This window comes from Elgaria multicarinata, chromosome 16, assembly GCF_023053635.1.
Source record: "Elgaria multicarinata webbii isolate HBS135686 ecotype San Diego chromosome 16, rElgMul1.1.pri, whole genome shotgun sequence".
Lineage (NCBI taxonomy): Eukaryota > Metazoa > Chordata > Lepidosauria > Squamata > Anguidae > Elgaria > Elgaria multicarinata.
Window position 1 is genome coordinate 15,064,871 of NC_086186.1, and position 23,875 is coordinate 15,088,745.

Consider the following 23,875-nt stretch of genomic DNA (forward strand, 5'->3'; position numbering starts at 1 on the left):
GATCAGGTTTTTTAAATGGATGAATCACCTGCTTTTTAATCAATGACATTCATATTATTTGTGTATTACCAAATCTCGGCATTGGTGCCCTTTTTTGAGGTGTTGGAGGAAATCTGCAGCAATAATATTTTAATACAGAAAAAGCTACTTCTCGTTGTTAGAAGGGAAGGTCATCATACTGATTTTACCACAACCAACCCTCGCCTCAGAAAATAGTGTGCACTCCACATTCTGCTGCCACTGATCAATCAGCTTCAACCACAGATTAAAGCTGCAGCCCTACTTATTTACTCTTAGCGGCCTCAACTTCCTTTGCCTGCAAATCACTCATTGCACCACATGGAGATATTTATTGAGGCTGAGGAGAAACAGCCCTCTTATTTCCAGCATGGAAGAAACCTCCGGGGTGGCATAAATATATATATTAACTCCCTTCCTCTCCATTTTCATGCTGCTTCCTGATCAGAGGGCAGGTTTAAAAAGACAGACTTCCCCTAATTATCTGCAGAGCTAAAGAATCGCAAATCAGATCTATACTAGCAGGGTCCTCAGTACCAATTACTGTATACACTTTGTATGCTCGTGGGTTAAGATATTGTGATTACTTAAGGGCTGGATTCATTCCAAAAAAAAGGAAGAAGCTTTTTTCCTTCAACAAATTGTGGGGGCTGATACCAATTCAGTAACAAGTACACATAACTGCATGGATAAGAGAGAAACAATTCTGCACAGCAACATTTGTCATTACATTGTTATTAGGATGAATCATGTTAGGACAGCTGACTCCTGCTCCTGCCTTATACTGTATCTTAGTTACACAATCCTCCAGTACTCTTTTTCTTGGGAATAACTGCCATTGGAAAGTACTAGGAAGGGTGCATAGAACTTCTTTGTTAGTATTTCCTTTATTACAAGCAGTTATTAAGAAAAGCACCTTGCCTCCCTACCCAACCCATCAGGAAAATGGGTTTCCTACGAGCAGGAAAAAAACTCCTGCAGGTTTAACTGTGGTAATGAAGAGGGAAATTCTCCTTTCAATTCAATGCAACTGTTAAAAGATACAGGAGCCCAGTCCTCCTTTTCATATGTTCACCCTAACTTACCCACTTGTTCTGACTTCCGTAGGTTGGAGACCTGCTTTCAGGTATTACAACATGTGGGTGTCCCTTTTTGGAGCTGTGCTGTGCTGCGCAGTCATGTTTGTCATCAACTGGTGGGCAGCTGTCATCACTTATGCGATTGAGCTCTTTCTTTATATTTATGTGACATACAAGAAACCAGGTAAGGCCGGGCAACTGTGTGAGAGAACATAAATATGGAAGATATAAGGGTCCATTGAGTTTGATTCAGAAAGGAGATTCTCAATATGAGGGAATATTATTATTTCTTTTTCTCTTTTTTTCTTAACTATTGAACTCTTTACCATTACTGCTTTTACTGTTAAAAATTGACTCCTGACTCCCTGCACTTTTCTACATGAAGCTGATAATCTGCTGCATCTACAGAATTCAGATCTTAGCACTATACCAGGATATTACCTTTCTTGCTCTTCTGCTACATAACCTCTAGGTGGTACTGTGGTATAGTGGAATGGCACAAATACAGAAGAGGAAATTGCATTTTCTTTCGCAAATCAGAAATCCTACTCCATTTTCCCTGTTCTAAAAAAACTCTTGGAAAGTGCTGTAAGCTAAACTGGAGGGTCATGACACATAAACAAGCAAGAGTAGAGAATGATGAGTGCACAACAAACGCTTTGCATAGAAAAGCACTATGTGATTAAACACATGGATATGTTACCATTATGACAAGCAGATGTATTCATAAGAATATAAGAGGAAGATGCTGCTTTAAATTATTCCCTAATCTAGCTTTCCCCAATTTGACACATTCCTGATGTGTTGGACTACAAGTCCCAGCACCCCCAGCCAACACATCTGGAAGATGCCACCTTGGGGGAAGCCTGCTGCAATCTATCTCTTTCCTTTTATTCACTCCTACCTTGGATTCCTAATACTACCTATCAGGTGGCTGCTGCCACTTTCATCTGGCACACTCACTTTCTCCTGGTAGAAAAAATCTCTGGGGAGATTGCTCAGAAAGCAACTTCTGAAAAGCTGTGTCTTTCTGACTCCAAACATATATCTGCTAATGAGGCTTTTATGAGTTGAATAACTCAGTTCTTATTCAGAGAGTATTCACATCCACTAATATTTATTTATTTATTTATTTATTACATTTTTATACCGCCCAATAGCCGAAGCTCTCTGGGCGGTTCACAAAAATACCACTTGTTCTACCTAATCTTTTAATTTAGTAGTTATTCAGCTACAGTCTTGCATTAAGTACTATCAATCTGGAAGCCAAACAAGGCCACTCATCAATAAGGTGGTTTCTATATATTTGTAGAACGTCCTGGATATGCAGAAGTAAATACTACATTTTGTTTTTGTATTTTGTGGGGATGCATGCACCTACCCAAACCATAACTTTGCTAAAATCCCAGATTTCACTACTGTTTTCTCTAGGAAGCTTTTGCTTCCACCTCAGTGAAGTGGTGTGGAAGAAGGGTCTAAACCAGTGGTTCCCAATTGCTTGGAGGTTCTTTTAGATCCATCATTGTCACTTGAGGCTCTGGTGACCTCAGTGGCATGGAGTGCCTTCTATAAACTCTGGTTGGTGGCCCAGCTACACCCCTATCTAGACAGGGTTCAGTTGTCCATGCTCTGGTAACCTCCAAGTTAGATTACTGCAATGCGCTCTACATAGGGCTGCCTTTGCAGACGGTTTGGAAGCTGCAGCTCGTGCAAAATGCAGTGGCCAGATTGATTTCAGGAACCAGAAGGTTTGACCATATAACACCTGCTCTGGTCCACTTGTACTGGCTGCCTGTATGTTTCCGAGCCCAATTCAAGGTGCTGGTTCTGACCTATAAAGCCTTACACGGCTTGGGACCACAATACCTGATGGAACGCCTCTCCCGACGTGAACATCTATGTTCAACATCTAAGGTCCTCCTCTGGGTGCCTACTCTGAGAGAGGCTCGGAGCGTGGCAATGAGGGATAGGGCCTTTTCGGTGGTGGCCCCCAGACTATGGAATGATCTCCCTGACGAGGCTCGCCTGGCACCAACGCTGCTAACTTTCCGGTGCCAGGTTAAGACTTTCCTCTTTGCCCAGGCATATGGCAGCACATCTTAATCACCCACATGTTTAGTTTTTTAACGGTTTTTAATGCTTTATGTGTGTATGTTCTGTGTTTTAGTTTTAAATTTTGTATACTTGTTTTTATCTCAATTTTAGAATTTCTGTAAACTGCCCAGAGAGCCCTGGCTATGGGAGCAGTATATAAGTGAAATAAATAAATAAATTGGTGGTCCGTGGACCCCAGGGGGTCCACGTAACCCACCCAGGAGGTCCGTGGCACCATTCACCTATTAGCTCTGCAAGGTCTGCATTTTAATAAAAGAAAATACGCTGTCTCCTGCACTCTGTTTGCTTTGACGGTGACGTCATGCGTGAAAGCACCTGCATGATTTAGCGACTAGCTTCAGAGATTACTTCCCTGCACCTAATCCTGAAAACTCATGGAGAAGGAATCCTTTTTAATGTACCCAATGTACAACTAACAACTCTATCTGCGGAAGAGCGAGATGCACTTGTTGACATGACTTGTGATGGTTCATTGAAATCATTTTTCAAAGAATGATTGGACCAATTCTGGGTGAAGGTTTTTCCTGATTATAAGAAGTTAGGTGAAAAAAGCTTTGAAACATTTAGTTCCCTTTTGCTCCACATATCTTTGTGAACAAACATTTTCAACATTTTGTTATATGAAGAACAAGCACAGAAATCGGCTCAATGTTGATCCAGATTTGAGATTAAAAGTAGGAAATATTAAACCAGATGTGGAAGGGATTTTTTGGGACAAAAAGAGGCATGATTTCTCCCATCACATTTAGGTTTAGTAGCTGCTAGACATGTCACAATTTGTTCAATTGTAAACTAGACGTTAGTAAAATTAAATTCGTCTTTATATTCCTAACTAAATCATTGTCATATTTGCATGGTAATATCACAAATACCACAAATTTTATAGTCTGTTTTTTAGTATACCCCAAATCCTTTGCTTATTAGGGGCTACCCCTTATTTTCTCCAAAAATTTGCTTCACACATGGAGATAACAAAATTTTCAAAAGGAGGGGGTCCATGGCTTGGCATTTGATAAACAAGGGGTCCACAGTACTTAGCTAATTGGGAACCACTGGTCTAAACCAAAAGAATCATAAATCAGGCAGTGTCAGCGGCTTAAAGGAAATACCAGCTGGGAAGCAAGGCAAGAACTTGTCTCTTTCCAACAAGAACAGAAGAGCAATAGGAAACTCCTGACTCCGCCCGGATATAACTGCCCAGTGCCATTTCATGATTAAACTATATAATGTACCATCCATACAGGGCAGACTGTGTGAGTCTAGCAATTAAATCTGTACATATCTAATGAGAAGTAAGTCTCATTGAGTTCAGTGGGACCTACTCCCAAGTAACTGCATATAGCCTAAAGGTGCAATCCTATGCATGTTTAGACAGGAAAAGTCTTACTACTCCCATCATGCTGGACTGGGGATTGCGGGAGAGTGTGCGATTTTTTTCTGTCTAAACATGCATAGAATTGTGCCATAAGTCTGTTTAGAATCACACATATAAAAGTCAAATTTCCATGGCGTTGGCTTATCAAAAATGGATGACTTCTGTAAAAGAATACAGGAACTAACAATTATGTAATCTGTAATATTTTTCTCTGCAACAACAGAGGTAAATTGGGGGTCATCCTCTCAAGCACTTTACTACATTAATGCCATTGACAGCGCACTGGATTTAACTACAGTGGATGATCATGTGAAAAATTTCAGGTAAGGTCGCCATGGAAGTGGGCCACAGTTTGCTGTTGCACAAATGCATTACCAAATTTCAGGCACCTCTTTTCATCTTCACAGGCCTCAGTGCATAGTATTAACAGGAGGACCCATGGCAAGACCAGCTTTGTTAGACCTTGCACATTCGTTCACAAAGAACAATGGTCTCTGTATCTGTTGCGAAGTCTACACGGTAAGTTCAGTCAACATATATGCCTGCTTCACACAAAATGGCTGCCCTGTGAAGGCAACTTGAAATTGCAGCTCAGCATAGACAGAGGTTCATTATATGGTCTGCTTCCACATTGCCATCATCATCTATTATTATTATCATTATCATCATCATCATCATCATCTGCCTTTTCCCCAATACTGGGACTCAAGGCAGCTTTACAAAATTAAACCTATACAATTAAAACAGAAAGATACAAAAGTGTAAAATATAATTAAACCCGCTGTAATATAAACACATTTAAAGCATTTAAAATAGAAATGACAATCATCACAATCATCCAATGCATAAATAGACTATTCCCCAAAGACTTGCTGCCTCGACGTAGCAAGGAATGAGTCAGTCCAACCTCCTTTGGTAGTTTATGGCACCCTTTGTGAAACTTCATCGTCCCAGCCAACCCACGCTGCTGCACATAAATAAATTTGCTGGATGTGGCACTTGCCAACAACAATGCAATTTCTCCTGATATATATCTTTAGGTGGTTTCCAATTTTAAATTACTGAAAGAAAAAACATGTTACAAAAATCAAAACAGAGTTCTCTTAGGCCAACTGAAGGTTCTTTCAAGAGCTGAAAGCACCCTCATTTTGGCCTTTCCTCAGGACGCAAAGACCTTCAGCCACAGGGATGGTGGGGCTGCCCCAACAGTTTTCTCAGGCTGACCGGAAGTCTTTTCAGGGCTTGGGCTTCCCCTCTTCTCTATACTGGCATCAAGATGGGGCTCAGCAAACTCCCCTATGTTATGAGACGTCTCTTTAAATGGCAACATTTACAAACTTAAAATAGACCCTAAAATAAGGGGAAGGGCTGTAGCATCTGTTTTGGAGACCAGCGCTGTGCATTAAATCACAGCGTGGTTTTCAAAGATAATAGGCTCCAGTTCAAGTAGTATCAGCAGGTTTCATGTCTAGATGCGACCTTTTTTTGTTTTTGACAAGAGATTGTTCCTAAATAATTAAAACAATGTAGGACTGCAGCACATTCAAAGGTGGGAGCTGCTTGATCTCTCTTCACCACGCTGACCTGCATAGTTGAAGCCAATGGAAGTTTTACTGTTTAGTCCAATGGGAACATTATTAGGGTATATAAGAGCTTTAGGTCAGCAAGTTTTTACTTATTGTCAGTTTTCATGTAATATTGGTAGATTTTTATTTCAACAAAATATTTAACCGAAGCATACTGTGCTGATGTAAGCATTTTGGTTGTTTTCCTCATTCCCTACAAATTTAAGCCAAGCTTAGTTTTATTAGCTAATAAAAATGTGACACAATGAACTTCTGTGATCTGTGTAACTGGGAAAATAAGAGGGCGATAAAACAAGGATGTGCTGCCTACAGGACTATTATGCCTCTAAAGACTGCTTACTTATACTCACGACAGTCTTTTGCATTATTTTACTCCTGTGTAAAGAGTACTGTCACTTGAAAACAATTGCACTCAAAATATGTGCTGCAAACCAGTAAAATATACAGCGATCCAAATTGCATATTGTTTTCCAACTTGCATGCCTTATTCTGAATCCAGAATTTAATGCTGGCACTAGTGGCCTAGGAACCTGACATGTATCCAAGATCCATTGCAAGAGGGTTTTGTCACCCCAGGTAGGATGGGCAGGGCCTTCTCAGTGCTGCCTCAATTCATAATTCTCTTCCAGCTGTTTTGCACCTTATACCAGTGCAGGCCTTTAAGAAAGCTTTAAAAACTGCCCTTTTCTGAAGACATACAACCTCAAACCTGGCTTAATTTCCTGAATTCTGATAGTGGTGTGTGTGTGTGTGTGTGTGTGTGTGTGTGTGTGTGTGTGTAAGTTTGCAAGCTACTTTTTCTGGGTATGTCTTTGAAAAGTGAAATATAAATTCAAGGAAGGAAGGAAGAAGATAGTCCCTGATCAGGGGTGGGCAACACACAGGCCACATGTGGGCCCCCTCCATGCTCTTGTTGCATCCCTGAATTCAGTAGCTGGGGAAAATACTTTTTTAAAAAAAAAAAAACCCATCAAATTTGGCAAATGTAGTGCTATGGAGTACAAAAAGGGTTAGCTTTAGATTGTGTGCATGCTAAACCTGACCCCTTTAGCACTCTGAAGGTGCTATGAAGCTGTTTGCTGCTGAATTTTTTATTTGATTTTTTTTCATGGGGGCTGTTATTTGGGGGTGAAAATGGCCCCTTGATCACCCCTGTCTTACATAATAAGGCCATGAAGAACTGACTTTGGTATGGTGGTATGTAAGGTATCAGCCATGTGTCAACATTGCCACACGATTTCTGTTGGAGCATTAAATGCCAACTTGAGGAGGCTTCCTAACATAAATACCATGTAAAAATGGTTGTATGAATTGGCCCTAAATCACCTGAAATCCAATTACTTCACTGGATTGTAGATTGGGCTGCCATGTTAACCCAATGCATTTTTTTCTGAATATTTAAGAGCCACTGGGCCTACTTCTAAAGATATATATATTCAAGCTTGTTTCTGCCAGCTATCACTATACCTAAGTGGTGTTAACAGGCTTACCCTTCTTGAACAGAAAATGAGTGATGTTCGCAGCGGGCTTCATTTCAAAAGGTTGAATCTCTGTGGAACCTTTTGTGGAAATGTATTTTTTCCCTGACACTCTTTCCATTCCCTCACACAGCAGATCCAGTAACTCCTTCAAAATCACACTATTGTGTAGGGCATAATACAAAGTTCTCTCCCTAATATATGATTGTGTCATGCAGGGCCCGCGCAAGCTGTGCGTTACAGAGATGAACAGTGGCATGGCAACGAAGCAGGCATGGCTGACAAAGAACAAAAGAAAAGCCTTTTATGCTGCGGTGGCAGCCGACAGCTTTAGAGATGGAGTCAAAAGTGTCCTCCAAGTAAGCTCTTTATTTGCAGAGCACATGCAAGAAGTATTACTTCAAAGCAGCTTCTGTTACGTGAAGAACTGCTGTTTATTCGTTAAGAGCACTTGTTGCCTATGTGGATAATATCTTGCAAAGGCAGAACGTATCTTGAGGGCACCTCTCTTTGTATTATGGGTTAGTTCAGAAACAATTCTTGTTTCAGGCAATGGAACTATGGAACAAACTAATCAATTCCGTACTAAATGAATGAGGCCCAATAGTAAACGGAGATGCCTTAAGGGTACCTCACAAATGTCTGAAACTACACATGCTCACTGCAAATGACTTCTCTTGCCTACTCCTATGCAATATAGTCAACATTCTGTATTATATTCTATCACAAACATATTTCATATAGTACAATCAACAATTCAGTCTTCTTATACCTTACACACATTGGCCCAGTTTGCATGCAACAAGTGATCCAGGTGTTTTTTTAAATCCAGGTTACCATGAACAGGTTACCTGCCTGGCAGCAGGAGCAGCTAAACAACCCAAATATGTTCCATCTCTGGGTAGTTTAAGTCCAAACGTGGAAATGTGGCTTGCCTCTCCACCAACAAGCCAGACTTGGAACCTGAGAATAAATCCTGAGTTGCGACTCTGGCTTGTCAGGAAAGGGACAAGCCAGAGTTCTGGGTTTGGCGTGTCCCTGGATTGTTCAGCTGCCCAATGGCAGGCAGAGTCAAGTGAGAGTGAACTAGCCATGTGAACTAGCATGCTGACTCATTCAGGATAAAAATCCTGGATTACTGTTGCATGAGAATTGGGCCATGATGGACAGATGTTTATACTGGGGAAAAGAACACGTGAAGCCCTATCGTATATTACAATGGCTGAAATCATAAACACACATGATGTTTTAAGTTGCTCTGCAGTGAACAAGACTTTTATGTGTTTGGAATCAGAGTATAAATCTACTATTTACACACCATCCACCATCAATCAAAATGAATGCACTAATACCTCTGAAGTAACAAGGAGTGTTCTGTTTTTGCATTTCCGTATATTTCATTTCATTCTAAAAAGAGGCCAGCCTGCTTTCCAACCAGGAAGCCCTCAGTGGGTGGCTTGAATTGCCGATCTGGTGTCCACCGGCACCACGTCCGCAACCCACCGTGGCTTAACCACCATGGCACCATAACCCACCTTTCGCATGATCACTATGGATTGTGGTTATCATGCGAACCAGGTCAATGCGTTTGAGATGATGTCAAAGTTCTGTCTGAGGAGTAGTATATGAGATGGCCCTTTCACATATCCCAGTTATCACTTGATGATGCATGTGTGAAACAAGCTTTAAGATTACCTTATTCCCGTATCGGCAAAGACTGCAGTTTTAAATCCAACAGAGTAAAGGTAAGTAACTGCTATCAACTTCACTTTCAGCCACAATTTATCTCTGCTTGCAAGCTTATGTTGCCTGGTTATTTAGATTTTTAAACATTGTCTTGAATATTTCCTGATGATAACGTGCAAATCATGGGACCCTACAGCCGTCTTCAGTGTTCTTTGTCCTGTGTTGAATGGAATCACAGGAAAATCAGGGTCCAGGATTGCATGTAGAGCCTCTGCAGAGCTCCTGTTCAAACCATCGCCCTTCCACATGTCCAGGGCAAAGGAAACATGAGAGGAGTGGGGTTGAACTGGAGCAGTCCTCTTCTCACATGTTTATTCAACATGGGATGAAGAATGCCTGAAGAGAGCTGAAGTGTGCTCACCTAGGTGTAACAATTGCCTTGAATGGTGAGGATCATACAGCCTGATCATATGCAAGACCAAATTCCCACTCTACCCATCAGGACTTACTCTCAGTGTGCACAGGATTTCCATCTTAAACTGAATGAAGTCATTACAATATAAAAGAACCTGTTCACCCATTCCTGAAAATGCTAGAACTCTTTAAAGCAACATTGCTTACATAATGGGTGCTGTAAACATCGGGCTATCATGTTAAAAATGGACACAGAAACAGAGGCATGAGAACTCTGTTGATCTAAAATTATTACACTGTTTTAATGAGCATGCATCAGAAGAAATGCAAATGAGTGCTAATTTAGCAAAGCTACATTTCTGTCAGCTAAAAACCATTTATAGCTGAGATGATTTAGAGCTAATCTTTATATGTGCTGCTTGGGTGCAAGCATGAAGGACACTCACCAAATGCAATTTAATCTTAAATCCCTCCAGAACATTACTTCCGTTATCTTTTGCCATTACTCCTCATTTTGGATAAACCTTGCTCATGCATCTTTTTAAACACCATGGTGTGTGTTTTTTTTATCTTGCTAGGCCTCTGGCTTGGGCAGAATTAGACCTAATACTTTAGTGCTTGGATTTAAAAAGGACTGGAGACACGCTACTGCAGTGCAAGTTGAAAATTACATGGGTGTCATACAGTAAGTTGAAACCGGAAGCATGCTGTTTTTGCTTGGACTGGAACTGTTGGGAATATCTGAATAGTTCCACATAAACAAATGGAGAATATACCAAAGAATTATTGAAGCGAAAGACTCAGGTTTCAAGCACTACATAAAGTCTGCTGGAGGGCGGGGGAAGGGAGTAAGATCACAGTTTCTCCTTTTCTACATATTGGTATGCGGAGCAAAATAATGACAAAGCTTGTAGGTGAGAGAAGAGAGTACCACAGCACACATCTCCTGTGTATTTTAATGTCCACATTACAAATGTAAACCAGTTTCAAAATGGTTTAATTGTCATGGCTCTCTGTCAAGGAACTCTGGGAACTGAAGTATGACCAAGATCTTAGGAATTTCCAATAAAAAAAAAATCTTGGCTATCTCACAGAATTACAATTCTTAGAGTTCTTTGGGATAATCCATGGACCGTGGCGATCACTTTAATTTCAGAATAATTTAAATTTGTAGTGTGGATATGCCCTTGGATATGAATGTCCCTCGATGTAAAATCCATATGGCCAAGCTTGGTCAAATACACAGGAGTTGGCAGAAAATTTCAACATAAACAACATTTTGAACATTTATCTCAAGCAAAATATAACCTGTGTTTTCTTCTTTATGGCTCAGACATGTTAGAAGGAGTGCCAAAATGATCAGTTCTGCATTTTTTAAATCTGAAGAGCCTAGGCAGACAGAATCTGAGTGCTTAACTCTTTTTGTTTTTTTAACTTCAAAATCATATTCCTGTGGAGCTTTTCCACCAGCAGGGGAAAAGATGCAGAGAAGAAATGGAGATCATGAATGAAAAAAGCACTTGGGAAGGTGATTTTTAGCACACACACTTCCTCCACTCATATGAAACCAGCGCTGCTTGCTTTGAATTCACACACACACACACACACACACACACACACACACACACGGAGTGGGAGAGAGAAGCACACATGGAAAGAAATGTAGAACTGTGCATAAAGTTTAGTTTTAGTCTGTCTTGTAGGGCTTTAAAACAGTTCAATTAGTACTAGATGCAGCCGTATTGGAGGTGAAAATGAGGGAAAGATTAGAACTGGACAGAAGTCACGATTTGAAAAGATGGTGAATCAATGTAAATAATAACTACATCAGCATTACAGAGTAACTTTGAGTCAGTACTTCAGTGTTGTGGGAAGAAATATATGTATATGAAATATATATGTTTTTATTTACACTCTGTTTCAGTGATGCATTTGACTTTGAATTCGGTGTGATAATAGCTCGAATAAGCCAAGGGTTTGACATATCCCAAGTCCTCCAAGTTCAAGGTATGTTAAGACTTAATTAAATGAATTTCGAATAAATCCTACACTAGAGGTATGCTTTCTGTAAATAAACATATTCACATAATAACCCCACTGAATTACAAACACACCAGCCTTAGGAAATTTTGTTCAATTACTTTAAGACTTGAGCATTAATATTGCTAGTTATCTTCCCTGGAGATTAGGAGCTCTTACATTATATGTAATTAGTGGAAATTGTTATTGTATTAATGAAAAAAGAAATTGTGGGGGTGCATAACATTTTGGGGTGGGGGTCATTAATTGGCTACAATTCTGTTAAGAGAGCTGTACCATCCAGTGGATGGCCAATGCCCAATTCTAAAAACTCAGGATGGGATCCAAACCAACAGGAACTCTCTGTTTATAGAAGAAGAATACTCCCCAGATGCACAGCAATTTCAGTTTTACATGCAGAGCACTTCCCCACTTATAGAACGGAACAGAAGTCTCTGTGCTTGTGAAACTTAGCATGTCAGAACTTGCAGACTATGTCCAGTCTGGGGTGATGAAGCCCCTGGATAGCCCAGGAAGCAGAAGTCCCAGTAAGTGGTCAGAGATGGATGGTGAGAATAGGAACCAACTTGGCAGACAGTCCAATCCATGTTGTCATCATGGGGGTGAGAGTGATTGAAACTGCAGGTCACACTTAAGATGGTCATGTACACAGATATCTGCTAGACACTGGAGAACAAGGATGGTTGGATGTAGAGTTTTCAGGACCTTGGACAGGTAACTGGGAATTAAATTCTTGTTCTGTAACGTCTCAGTTCCAACTAAGAGGTTCATCAGACTAGCGTTTTATTGCACGCTCGCTACTGCCCATTTACGGATGTGCACGCAGCCTTTAGACGACAATGTCCACCTCCCGCTCATTTTTCCATAGCAAAATAAACTCCTTTTAATCTGACTTTTTTTAAAAAAAAAATGGAATGTGCAGTGATCTCCTGTGTGCAGGAAAAGTGGTGCAATAAAACAGCCCCTGAATGGGCCACGTGGTCTTTGTTTACTTCCTCTTTCCCCTCCCAGAAGAATGAGGAAATGCAGAGAAGCAACAGTAAGGAAACCTGATTCCCCCCACCCCAAACGCCTGTGTGATGACGCTCTAAGTTCGAATTTCCCTCCTGGGCCTAGCTACTGCTCTCTGGCTTCACCCCCACCGACCCTTAAAGGGACACCTCTTGGTTCTGGAACTGAACACTCTGTTGCTTCTTAGTCAATATTCATTTGGTGTATTGCCTACACCGGAAAGCAGGCACTGCAGAATATGATGATCCTGGCATAGAGGAGCCTGGCTCAAAGGTAGGAGGATCCTTTGAGCCAGGGGACTCTGGCTCAAAGGGTCCTACCTCGGTGGGGAGTAGTTTGGACTGGTGGTCTTGGGTTCCAGGGACTCCCAGCTGTCAGATTCATGACTCACAGCTCTGCAACTGGTACTGGCTCTCCTGATCCATGTATGAGTCCTGGCTGCTGCTTGAGATTGGGATTATGACTGAGGTTATTATATGCTTTTAAAATGGGATTCAATATGCACACAATCATGCCATATTATGTAACAGGGAAGAGGTCTAAGATGTACAGCTACTTTGGGGGTATCTTTGTACTGAGAAAGGTTGCCTGTTCCCTACTTCTTCAACAGTCTTCGCCTGTTGAGATAACAAAGGCCACTTCGCATGTTACAAATGTATAGGTAATCATTTATGACAAGAGATTTTTCACGTTGTGTATATGCACTAGGATTCTCGGTGCATGTACACTGAGTGAATGGGGGTGGGTAGGAATCCTGTGTCCCTTCTGTATAATACTGTTGTAATGGATGAAAGGGTCCGAATTCAGTTGAACTTGTCATTCTTTCCAGAGGATAGAGAGACTCCAAATAAAACCAAGAGAACAATCATTATGTCCCATAGATATCTCTTGGTGTGTCTTCAGGAATTAGCTTAAAATACTTGGCCATGATAATAATGCAGACTTACAACTCACTGCTGCCACCTGCTGCCTTTTCTCATTTTTATTTGCAGTTTATTCTCAATATGCTGATGGAAAGCGCAGGATCTAATGTAGCAAGCCACAAACAAAATTAACAGTCTAACCAAGTATTTAAGATGGGTATCCTTTTGCCCAAAAAATAAAACTCATTTTCTATATTTCCTGTTTGTATCTATCACCTGTCACTTCTATTGCTTAAAAATAGTCAGTAAAATTAAAGATATTTTGACTTCTCTATGTAGATGTATCCCATCAATGCAGTAATAGCAGATACCATTAGAGTAAAATACTCCAAATAATAAGAAAGAAAGAATGGCCTAAAAGCAACAAGAAATTACAGGAGACCCTTTAAAAAATGTCCTTCTGAACAGATCAGGTGATGCTGTTTATGAAGATGACTGGAAACAGAGATAGCTTGGGGGTGTGTGTGATCAGTTCTTTAGTTTTGACTAAATGTGATAGCAGTTATAATCATGTTAGAACCATGCTGTCATGTGGGAATCAAATTTGAAGGAATTATATTCCTGATACTGTCTTTTAAGACTATTGTCTCTAAAGAACGAAGTATACACAGTCGTATTTGCAGAATTATTTATCTAAACCCCTTTTAACAAGCGTATGCAGTGAAACAAAAAAACAAATGAAATATTTCTGCAGAACCAATTTTCAGTTGAAGTATGCATATACTTAGGGATAACTTGAGGTAAGATGCCAACAGTAGAATCTCACCATTTAATCTTTGTCACCATTTAAGGGTCTGTCAGATATTAGGCAATTGTGGCCAGTGAAAAGAAAAACATTTAGGTCTAAATTTACTTTAGGCTCAGGGAGATGCAAATATCACAAATAGATATTGTTATTTATATTGCCAATCTTGTTTTCCCATTAACAGAGGAATTGAAGAAGCTGGAACAGGAGAGGCAAGCCCTAGAAGCCACCATTAAAAACAGTGAATTTGAAGAAGGAAATTGTGGCATCCGTAGATTCTTTAGAAGAGCCACCAAGCTCAACATTACAAAGCCCATGCCCAGAAAAGGCAAGATGTGGAACTGAAAACAAAATATATGTAATAGCTCACCGGTCAGCAAGCTCGCTGCTCAGTTTTCCTGAATGGCCATTTTGGAAGGAAAGGAACCTCTTGTGCAAGCACTGAGTCATTACTGACTCTTGGAGGGACACCAGCTTTCACTGACGTTTTCTTGGCAGGCCTTATAGCGGGGTGGTTTGCCGTTGCCTTCCCCGGCCATTATTACCTTTCCCCCAGCTAGCTGGGTACTCATTTTACCAACCTCGGAAGGATGGAAGGCTGAGTCGACCCGAGCCGGCTGCCTGAAACCAGCTTCCGCTGGGATCGAACTCAGTCCGTGGGGAGAGTTTCAGCTGCAGAAACTGCTGCTTTACCGCTCTGCGCCACACGAGGGAACAATTTCCAGTTTAGGGATCGTCGTGTTCGTTTGTTGCAGCAAAAGCAACAAAGCTTACAGAAAGATTTATTATGACATATGTTTTCATGGATTCTTTATTATTTTTGAGAAGGGAGTTATAAGCGGAGGGTCAAGAACGCAAACCCCATTCCCCACTGAGAATGCCTGTTCCTGCAGATGCCACTCCTCCACTCCCGATCTGACCTCTAGGGGGCAGGTTGGACATTTCAAGGGGTTCATTCAGTCCAGAATGTGACTCCTGCTGTCCAACATTCTCTTAAGCCCTATTCAGGTGTTAACACCTGAGGGGAGGAAGTGCTCTAGACCCATTTCCTTCTCAGCTTTACTGTTGCCCTGACCTCATGGGGCATGACTTTCTGAAGAGGTGAGCCTCCTATATCCATGGAGGTTCTCCACACAATGAAAAATCTAGAATTTCCAGCATTTTCAATTACGTGGACAGCCTCCACAGGTACAGGAAGTCAGCATCCATGAATACATTGTGATGGAAACTCATGAAGGGGGGAGAGAGGCAGGACTTGAGTGCTTCCTCTCCTCCCATGTTAACTTTTACATCTTTCAGAATGCCTGAATAGGGCTCATGTTGCATTTAGATTAAATTCATTTGAGGGGAGGAAAGGAGCTGATGCTTGAGCTTCCTAGGATGGCCAGTTGCAAATCGCCAAAAAGAGAACAAAAGAGGACACCGATTTGCATAAAATGTTCATATGTTTTCTTATATCTGTAAGTTCAAATTTGAAAAATAATAGAATATTATTTAAGTAGGAATGCAAGACATGTCGCCATAGTGAGGAAAACTGTCACTAGGTGACCTCTGTGCCTGCTCAGTCTGCTGTCTGAGTTATTTATCTTTAGACTTCAACTGAACAACCCTTCTAACACAAGACGACCTCAAAGACAGGACTGTCTCCTGTCAAATAAGACACATGATCACCCTTGAGTTCTCCCAGTCATGAAGTTGGCTTTGGGTGTAGAAATGTTTCCAATGGATATGTACTGCCCCCTCACTCTGCATAAGTTAGGCCCTGGGGATAGTGAATGGGGAAGGAGTTGAGGAGAACCTCAAGGAAAAGAGGCAGGAGAAGACAGGAACAAGCGGTGGATATCATGAACCCCTCAAGGCCATAGCTACAATCTGGGAATCTGAATAAGAATCTTTTTTGGGGTGTTCGCTCAGAACCACTGAGGGAATCACCTCTGAATAACTCAGGAAAGGTGAAAACAGGCCGTTCTGGTGGGCAGGGAGGGGAAAGAGAAGAAGCCTGGATATACTCGATCCAAGAGCCTATCTGTTGCCACCTCTCCCATTGCCCGGCAAATGTTTAAAACATGTAATATCCTCTGTTCTTCTCCTGCCTGGCAAAGCTTTGAATATACCCTCTATCAAGCAGCAATCCCTTAGGATTAATATTTGTATTATTAACCTAAAATAAGCAAAAGGATGAAAACTGAGACTTAAAATAATAACAACTAGGTAGGCTGGGCCCACCCTTTAAAATAATTAGGGACGCTGGGTCCATCTTGAATTCCACTCCTGGTCTACTTTAAAATTATGGTTTCAATCCGGTATATGTTATGCCTTTATTTGAAAGCAGTTCCTCATCGCTTAACTAGCAGTTTAACCAAGCAGGAACATATTATAGGAAATGAACCATGAGAGGAAAAGGGTTTTAGACCCTGTTTCCTAGACACATAACTCAGTGGATTATGGTAGTTTTAAATGAGCATTTAATGAGGTTCTGCACAGCTTTTGTTGGCAGAAAAATTACCAATTTCTTTTTTAAAAAAAAAAAAAAAAACCACTCATCTTTCTTTCTCATGTAATTTGTCAGGTAAAATTATTTTTTAAAAAATCTGTCTGCATGGTGGAACAGAAGCCAAAGATAGACATTTTATGCCACAATTTGCCTTGAACTCTTTGTAAACATGAAATTGCATGCAAAAGTTATGATCGAGTTACATTTTTTTCACTAATGGAATATGAAGCTGTAACAGACTGAGATAACATAGATCCATAAATATAGCCATATGGTGCATCGCAAAATGTGAACAATTTTTTTAAAAAATTATATTTCATAGCTGGTCAGGCACTTAGAAGCTTGATCGCTTAGAAACTAGGAAATTCTGCTGAATTAAAGTGCATGAAACTCTGTGGGTTGATGGGCTGTTGTATATTCTTGATTCAGTGCTATAGTCCATTCCTACCAATGACACTTAAGAATGAGCATAATCTGAACTAGTTCAATGACATCCACTTTCACGTGTAGATTATTATGGGGTGAAGAACATTGCATATTTGCTCTTTCCACACACACCTTTTATATCACTTCTGGCCAAGCAGGACACCCTGGGTTAGAAGGCTTCTCTACATGAGCAATTTATTTCACTCTCATGATCGGCCACTCATGAAAGTTCATGGGTCTTTCACATGATGCCATCAACTTCCAGGATGTCTCCCATACTTCCCCCCAGTAATTTCGCTTTTTTTAAAGAAAGAGATAATGCAGTATTTAAATTACCGTGGGATTTCTCTAGCATGTAAATCTAGCATAGCACTATAATTCCACCAGTAGATGATTATGTTTCATTTAACAGAATAGCATTGTCAAGGGGGGAAGTTTTCAATTCAAAATCAAATAGTCGCAGTCTAAAGAGGCACGTAGTGAATGCAGAAAGACTCCAGAAGAAGAATCCCTGGTAAGGGTGCAGGGATATAATCTAAAAACTTACAATCAAAAGCATACTGCAAAATGACCCCAATGCCCATCCAAACCCTTGAAATGCTCCCTGCCTAAATATGCATCATTCTACTGTAATCGAAACCTTGTAAATACTAAAACTGTATTTGGGAGCTCTTTCAGTGTTTGTCAGCAAAGTGTGTTCCCTCTGGTTTCAGAGTGCAGCATTAACACAATCTCTTCAATGCATGTGGGGGAATTCAATCAGCGGCTGCTTGAAGCTAGCACTCAGTTTAAAAAGAAGCAAGGCAAAGGTACCATTGATGTGTGGTGGCTGTTTGATGATGGAGGTAAGCCATGCAAAGGAACATCACACAGACAGGAGTGGGGTGGGTGGGGAATTGTATAGCCAATGTATGTTTCACAAAAAAAGGAAGTATTAGTAGTATATGAGTACCATTTTTGGTAGAAAGGCGGGTGAACAAGTCAAATAAATAAACACATAAATAATGGTATCTGAACATTTAACTTGACAAAACATCTGGGGAAACCTACCTTTAATAGTAATAAAAGTAGTTTAATTTTTTTATTGCACAGAGCTCTAATTTGCTCTATTTTTTAATATGATCTGAATCTTTAATTTGATCTAATTTGTTCACTCAGGGCTAATACTCCTAGTTCCATATATTCTCACTCTTCGGAAAAAATGGCAAGATTGTAAATTAAGGATCTTCACTGGTGGAAAAATCACTCGTCTTGAAGAGGAGAAATTAATGTAACTATGGCTTCTATCTTCTCATTGCAAAGCTTAATATATTCTTATTATTTACAGAGACTATTTGCACATGGGGAGGGGGAGAATGAAATTGATATTAAGGACGTGTTATCAATCCTACTTACATGATTGTTATAAGAATCACTCAGATAATGCATATGGAGCTACATATTTGAAGTCTCTAGTAGTAGTAGTAGTAGTATCATCAAACTTTTCATATTTTATCTCCTTACAACTTTTGTTTGGAGATCTTTTCAGTACTATAAATATGCCTTTTATCTGCTCTTGTGTGCTGTTACCACAGTTAGCAGCTCCGGTCCGCATACAGAGCATTACCTGGTCCTGAAAAGAATGGGGCAGCTCCTACTTATGTAAATAAAGCTCACCTTGAGAGTGTAAATAAAGCTCCGCATGAGTGTAAATATTCTTGCATTTTGCATTGATTTTGGTATTCCGCTAAATCAACAAATTCACCTACCATGTCAACCACATTTTGCAAATGAGAAGTGTTTATTAAAGCACTTTTAATATATTTCAATATTTAAATGTATGATAAGTAGTTTATAGCACATTCCTGTGCATGTCTACTCAGAAGGAAGTCTCCCTGAGTTCCATGAGATTTACTGCCAGGTATGTCTGTATGGGAATTCAGCCTTAGGGTGCAATCTTATGCATGTTTAGCCAGAAAAAGAAGTCTATCCTAGCTTGGGAATGTTCAGAACTGGAGGGTTTTTTTCTGTCTGAACATGCATAGAATTGCGCCCTTTGCTGCTCTTGTTGTCTTTATCAGCCTTCCGAATCATGACACTTAAAAATAAACATCCCCGTTTGTTTTCAGGATGGCTTCGCTTTTAAGTAAATTCAGAATAAAATTTGCTGACATTAATATAATTGGTGACATCAATATGAAACCCAACAAAGAGAGGTAAGAGCGGTTTAAAAAACAATTTAAATCAGGAATTGAGATGAATGGAGATATGTTGGATTTTGTTTTTAAAAAAATTCTAAGAAAGCAACCAAGAACCTGTATGAGTTGAGGGTCTAAAACAGTACACAGATATTCTATTCAACAAAACAAGCAATTTCCACTTACTAATATCAAACAAAATTTGGAGATGTTCACTCTAGTGCTCTACAATGAGTAATATATACTGCCAAAGAGAAATGGAGTTTTAAACATATTCTTGAAATGGGAGAGCTTTGCTGTGGTAAGTGATAGGGGCAAAGAGCCTTGTGCTTTCTTATTTTTCAGTTTAAAGAGCAACATGACTATTAATGTGGATATTTGGATGAACATATTTTTCACACAAGCAATTAACAGAGTTAAGTGTGCTGTGGTTCATTGATTTTGATGGATTTAAACATGCTTAATTCTGTTTTGGATTATAGCTAATAATAATACTATTCTGAGCATTTGAGCAAGGAGAGACATGTATAACTTATCACACCATTGTCTAATGGATGCCCACAACACTTATGCTGAAGTGTACATACTTGCACTGCAATTAAACTTCTTATTCGCCTGTTCTGTAATACAAATTTGAGTGCTATGAAAACCTTACAAAACTGGTTTTGTTCAATGAAAGGCGATATATCAAAATTGATAAACATCATAATGTGTGTGGAATTTCACATACTATTTTTACATCTTTGAACAGCTATTATCCATAAATAGTCTATGGCCACTATTCAACACAGCATTGAGTGCATACAACTAAACAATTGATTTCAACAAGTTAAGGGAACAATCCTATGCAATGTTTGCTAAAACTAAGTTCTACTGTGTTCAATGGGATTTATTCCCAGGTAAATAACTGCATAGGATTGGAGCCTAAGCATGCCTAAATGGTGGATTGTGGCCTAAATAGTTACTTCCATCATAGGGGGTGTTCAGACAACACACTAAGTCATGGTTAGGCCACTAACCCTTTTTCAGTAAATGGTTAGTAAGCATGCTTAAACCATGGTTATGTAGCCATCATGGTTAGGAATGGTCCACATCACACCCCATGCCATAATGTTCAGCTCAAAATGCTTAATCACAGTGGAGTCAAAGCTAGTACTAAAAGTACTATGAGGGGGGCATGAACTGAAAAAGTTGCATTTTCCTTTTGCTTATAGAGCCATGAATATACTGCAGTTTGGTACAATGTTATTATGTTACAACAAATAAAATGACATGTGAGACATAAACTGAGTACAGTGACAAATGTAGGCCTGTGTAGATACAGTGTCACTGCACAGCTATAACCGAGTATAAAACCTAATGTATGCAGTTTAAAGACTTTGAATGGAATTCAGCTACAGTTCTACAGCCTACCTTAGAATATCTGTGAAATAATGATTTCAGCTCCTGCTGTGAATCCTCCTTTATAATTTCTGTTCCAGCTGGAAATTCTTTGAAGAGATGATTGAACCATACCGCCTTCATGAAAGCTGCAAAGATTTAACAACTGCTGAGAAATTAAAGAGAGAGGCACCGTGGAAAATCACTGATGCAGAGCTAGAAGCATTCAAGGAGAAGGTGAAGAGTCATACCTGCCATTACCCTTGACACTGTGAGATGGCTAGTTGAAAAAGAAAATAGTAAGGCAAATTTGTTGGGTTAGAAAAAACATGACAGGAGAGATTGAAGGCTTTTCTCCATGAGGTATTATGTGCTCGTCATTCCCTACTCACAGTTGCTTACAGGTTCTCTAGATGGTTATGTGACCCTCCAGTTTCTTCTGTGTCTAACCAGTACTTTTGGTGAGTTTTTTTAGAACAGGGAAAATGCAACATTCAATTGTGAAAGTGAAAACAAGCACGATTTTCTCTTGCGTATTTGCAATATTCCACTGTACCACAGTGCCATCTAGAAGTTATGTAGCAGAAAAGCAAGAAAGAAAATGCTTCTCGTGTAGTGCTCGGATCTCAATTCTGCGGCGAAACTGAAAGTAACTACGGTGGATTAACAGCCTAGTGTAGAAAAACTGTTGATTCTGAATCCAGCATGTTGTAGTTAGTAAAACAAATGATATGCAAACAGTGGTTAATTCCTAACAAGAGAGATACGAGGACTTATGCATATCCTGAAAAAATCATGTTCTCACTAGAGTCCTTATTCCGAATTCCAGATAGGGTTGGGCTGCTGGCCCAAGAAATGCATAGCTAAGAAAGCTTTTTAGTGCTAATTAAAAGACTGGCTTTAAAAAATAAAAAGGATTTTAAAGTGCCATCCACTGCAAAGGTTATAGTGAATGTGTAGATTCATCTGCCTGGTATGTCATCACCCACATCAAAACCATGCCTCTAAGGGCTCCTTCACATGGAGTTTATGTAGTGCGATCGAGATCGGTTACTCACTGAAATTCATGAGTCCTTTTCACTGGGAAATTGTTCATCTTCAGTAGCATCATCATCCTCAACCCAAGGGAGTATAAGAGTAACTATAGACTTTAAATTCATCCATCTCTTTATTTAGCTAGGTAAAATTAGCTACATATTAAATTATCATTATTATACTTCATACCCATCAGTATATTTCATTAAACAGGAATCTGAAAATAAATTTGGGTGCATATTAATTTGACAGTGACAACAGAAAGCAGAATGTACCACAAAATAAAACATTTTCTCCCAACCAGTCATAATAAGTTTCCTCCCTCCAATTTACAAACAAAGTAACAAATAAAAAATGTGCTTTAGAGGACTCACATTACAAAGGAAGACTTTGTAATACATCATGACCTTATGTTAAACAGTAGTCCTCAAAAAACTATGCTTGGTATGTCATTCTCATGATCACTCAATTTTGAACATTCTAATATAAACCACTATTTCCCTATTGCAATCTGGTTTGTTTTAAACAGAGCTACCGCCAGGTCCGGTTGAATGAACTTCTACAGGAACACTCTAGAGCTGCGAATCTGATTGTTCTGTAAGTTATACCATTTTAACTTGTATTTGTACTTTAATTTCTATTTTAATATGGACATTTTTACTTGAAAAAGTCTTCCTGAGCTGGGGGAGTACTGGGCAAGTTTGAACTATAACACTTCACTGAGGCTCATTTCTGTCAAGGAAAAAGGAAAGGAACCTCTCGTGCAAGCACTTGAGTCATTGCTGACTCCTAGAGGGATGCCTGCTTTTGCTGACATTTTCTTGGCAGAATTTGTAGCGGGGTGGTTTGCCATTGCCTTCCCCAGTCGCAGTTACCTTTCCCCCAGCTAGCTGGGTACTCATTTTACCAACCTCGGAAGGATGGAAGGCTGAGTTGACCTGAGCCGGCTCCCTGAGAACCAGCTTCCGCTGGGATCGAACTCAGGCCATGGGGAGAGTTTCAGCTGCAGTAACTGCCGCTTACCACTCTGCACCACACGAGGCTCTTTCGTTTGTGTCAACAAGGCCCTATATTTGATTTTTTTTGTAGGGCGGGGGGACAATGCACAGGCTTTTGTTAGCCCTTTAGATAAGAAGTTCGCTTTTCTTTGCTGAGCAAGGAGCAGATGAAAACAAAACTGCACCTTTCCCTAATAACTGCCAATTTAAAATTTCATCCAGGGGAAAAAGCCTAGAAATATGATGGTAGTGAAATATCATTGTATTACTGATGCCTTTTACTAATACTATCATCCTATTTTATTCAACAGGACCCTACCAGTGGCAAGAAAAGGAATTATATCTGATTATCTCTATATGGCTTGGTTAGAAATTCTTTCAAAGAATCTGCCTCCAATTTTACTTGTCCGAGGCAACCACAAAAATGTCCTAACATTTTACTCTTAGCAAGCAGCACGTGGAATCTATTATATGCATTTTGCACACAGCAAAGCCACCAACATCTTTAAAAAAAAATGTAATGAGCAAAAGGGAAACAAGGGAATTCACATCTCATAATACACCAGAATTCTTATTCTGGCTTGCTGTGAACAAACCAGCGTGCTGGTTCACGCTGTTAAATCACTCCCACTTGGCTCCTTCTGTCCATGATTTGTTTATTGTGATGTATGGACTGGGAACTTGGCTTCTCTGTCCCTAGACAAGCCAGAGTCATAAATCATGGTTTATTTATGGCTTATGACTCTGGTTTGTCTGAGAAGCGACAAGCCAGAATTCCAGTTTGCACATCTCAATAAACAAACCACATGTGGAAGCAGTTTGCTTAGCTGCTCCCACTTGCTGCAAGAATAATTGGGCAGCAGATGCCAGCACGCTGAGTAGATCACAATGTGTT

General features: G+C 39.9%; 1 protein-coding gene across 2 annotated transcripts in view; it reads left to right on the forward strand.

Annotated features, from left to right (window-relative positions):
• SLC12A1 (solute carrier family 12 member 1) overlaps nucleotides 1-23,427 on the forward strand; it is a 49,918-nt gene extending 26,491 nt beyond the window's left edge. For both annotated transcript variants that reach the window (XM_063142726.1, XM_063142727.1), the window contains exons 14-26: nucleotides 1,126-1,281; nucleotides 4,811-4,910; nucleotides 4,995-5,106; nucleotides 7,870-8,010; nucleotides 10,330-10,436; nucleotides 11,676-11,758; nucleotides 14,655-14,798; nucleotides 18,104-18,235; nucleotides 18,549-18,660; nucleotides 19,499-19,585; nucleotides 21,049-21,184; nucleotides 22,512-22,579; nucleotides 23,292-23,427. In XM_063142726.1, coding sequence (XP_062998796.1) covers nucleotides 1,126-1,281; nucleotides 4,811-4,910; nucleotides 4,995-5,106; nucleotides 7,870-8,010; nucleotides 10,330-10,436; nucleotides 11,676-11,758; nucleotides 14,655-14,798; nucleotides 18,104-18,235; nucleotides 18,549-18,660; nucleotides 19,499-19,585; nucleotides 21,049-21,184; nucleotides 22,512-22,579; nucleotides 23,292-23,427 — 1,514 coding nt within the window. The remainder of the gene's footprint in view (nucleotides 1-1,125; nucleotides 1,282-4,810; nucleotides 4,911-4,994; nucleotides 5,107-7,869; nucleotides 8,011-10,329; nucleotides 10,437-11,675; nucleotides 11,759-14,654; nucleotides 14,799-18,103; nucleotides 18,236-18,548; nucleotides 18,661-19,498; nucleotides 19,586-21,048; nucleotides 21,185-22,511; nucleotides 22,580-23,291) is intronic.
• Nucleotides 23,428-23,875: the final 448 nt, after the last annotated feature.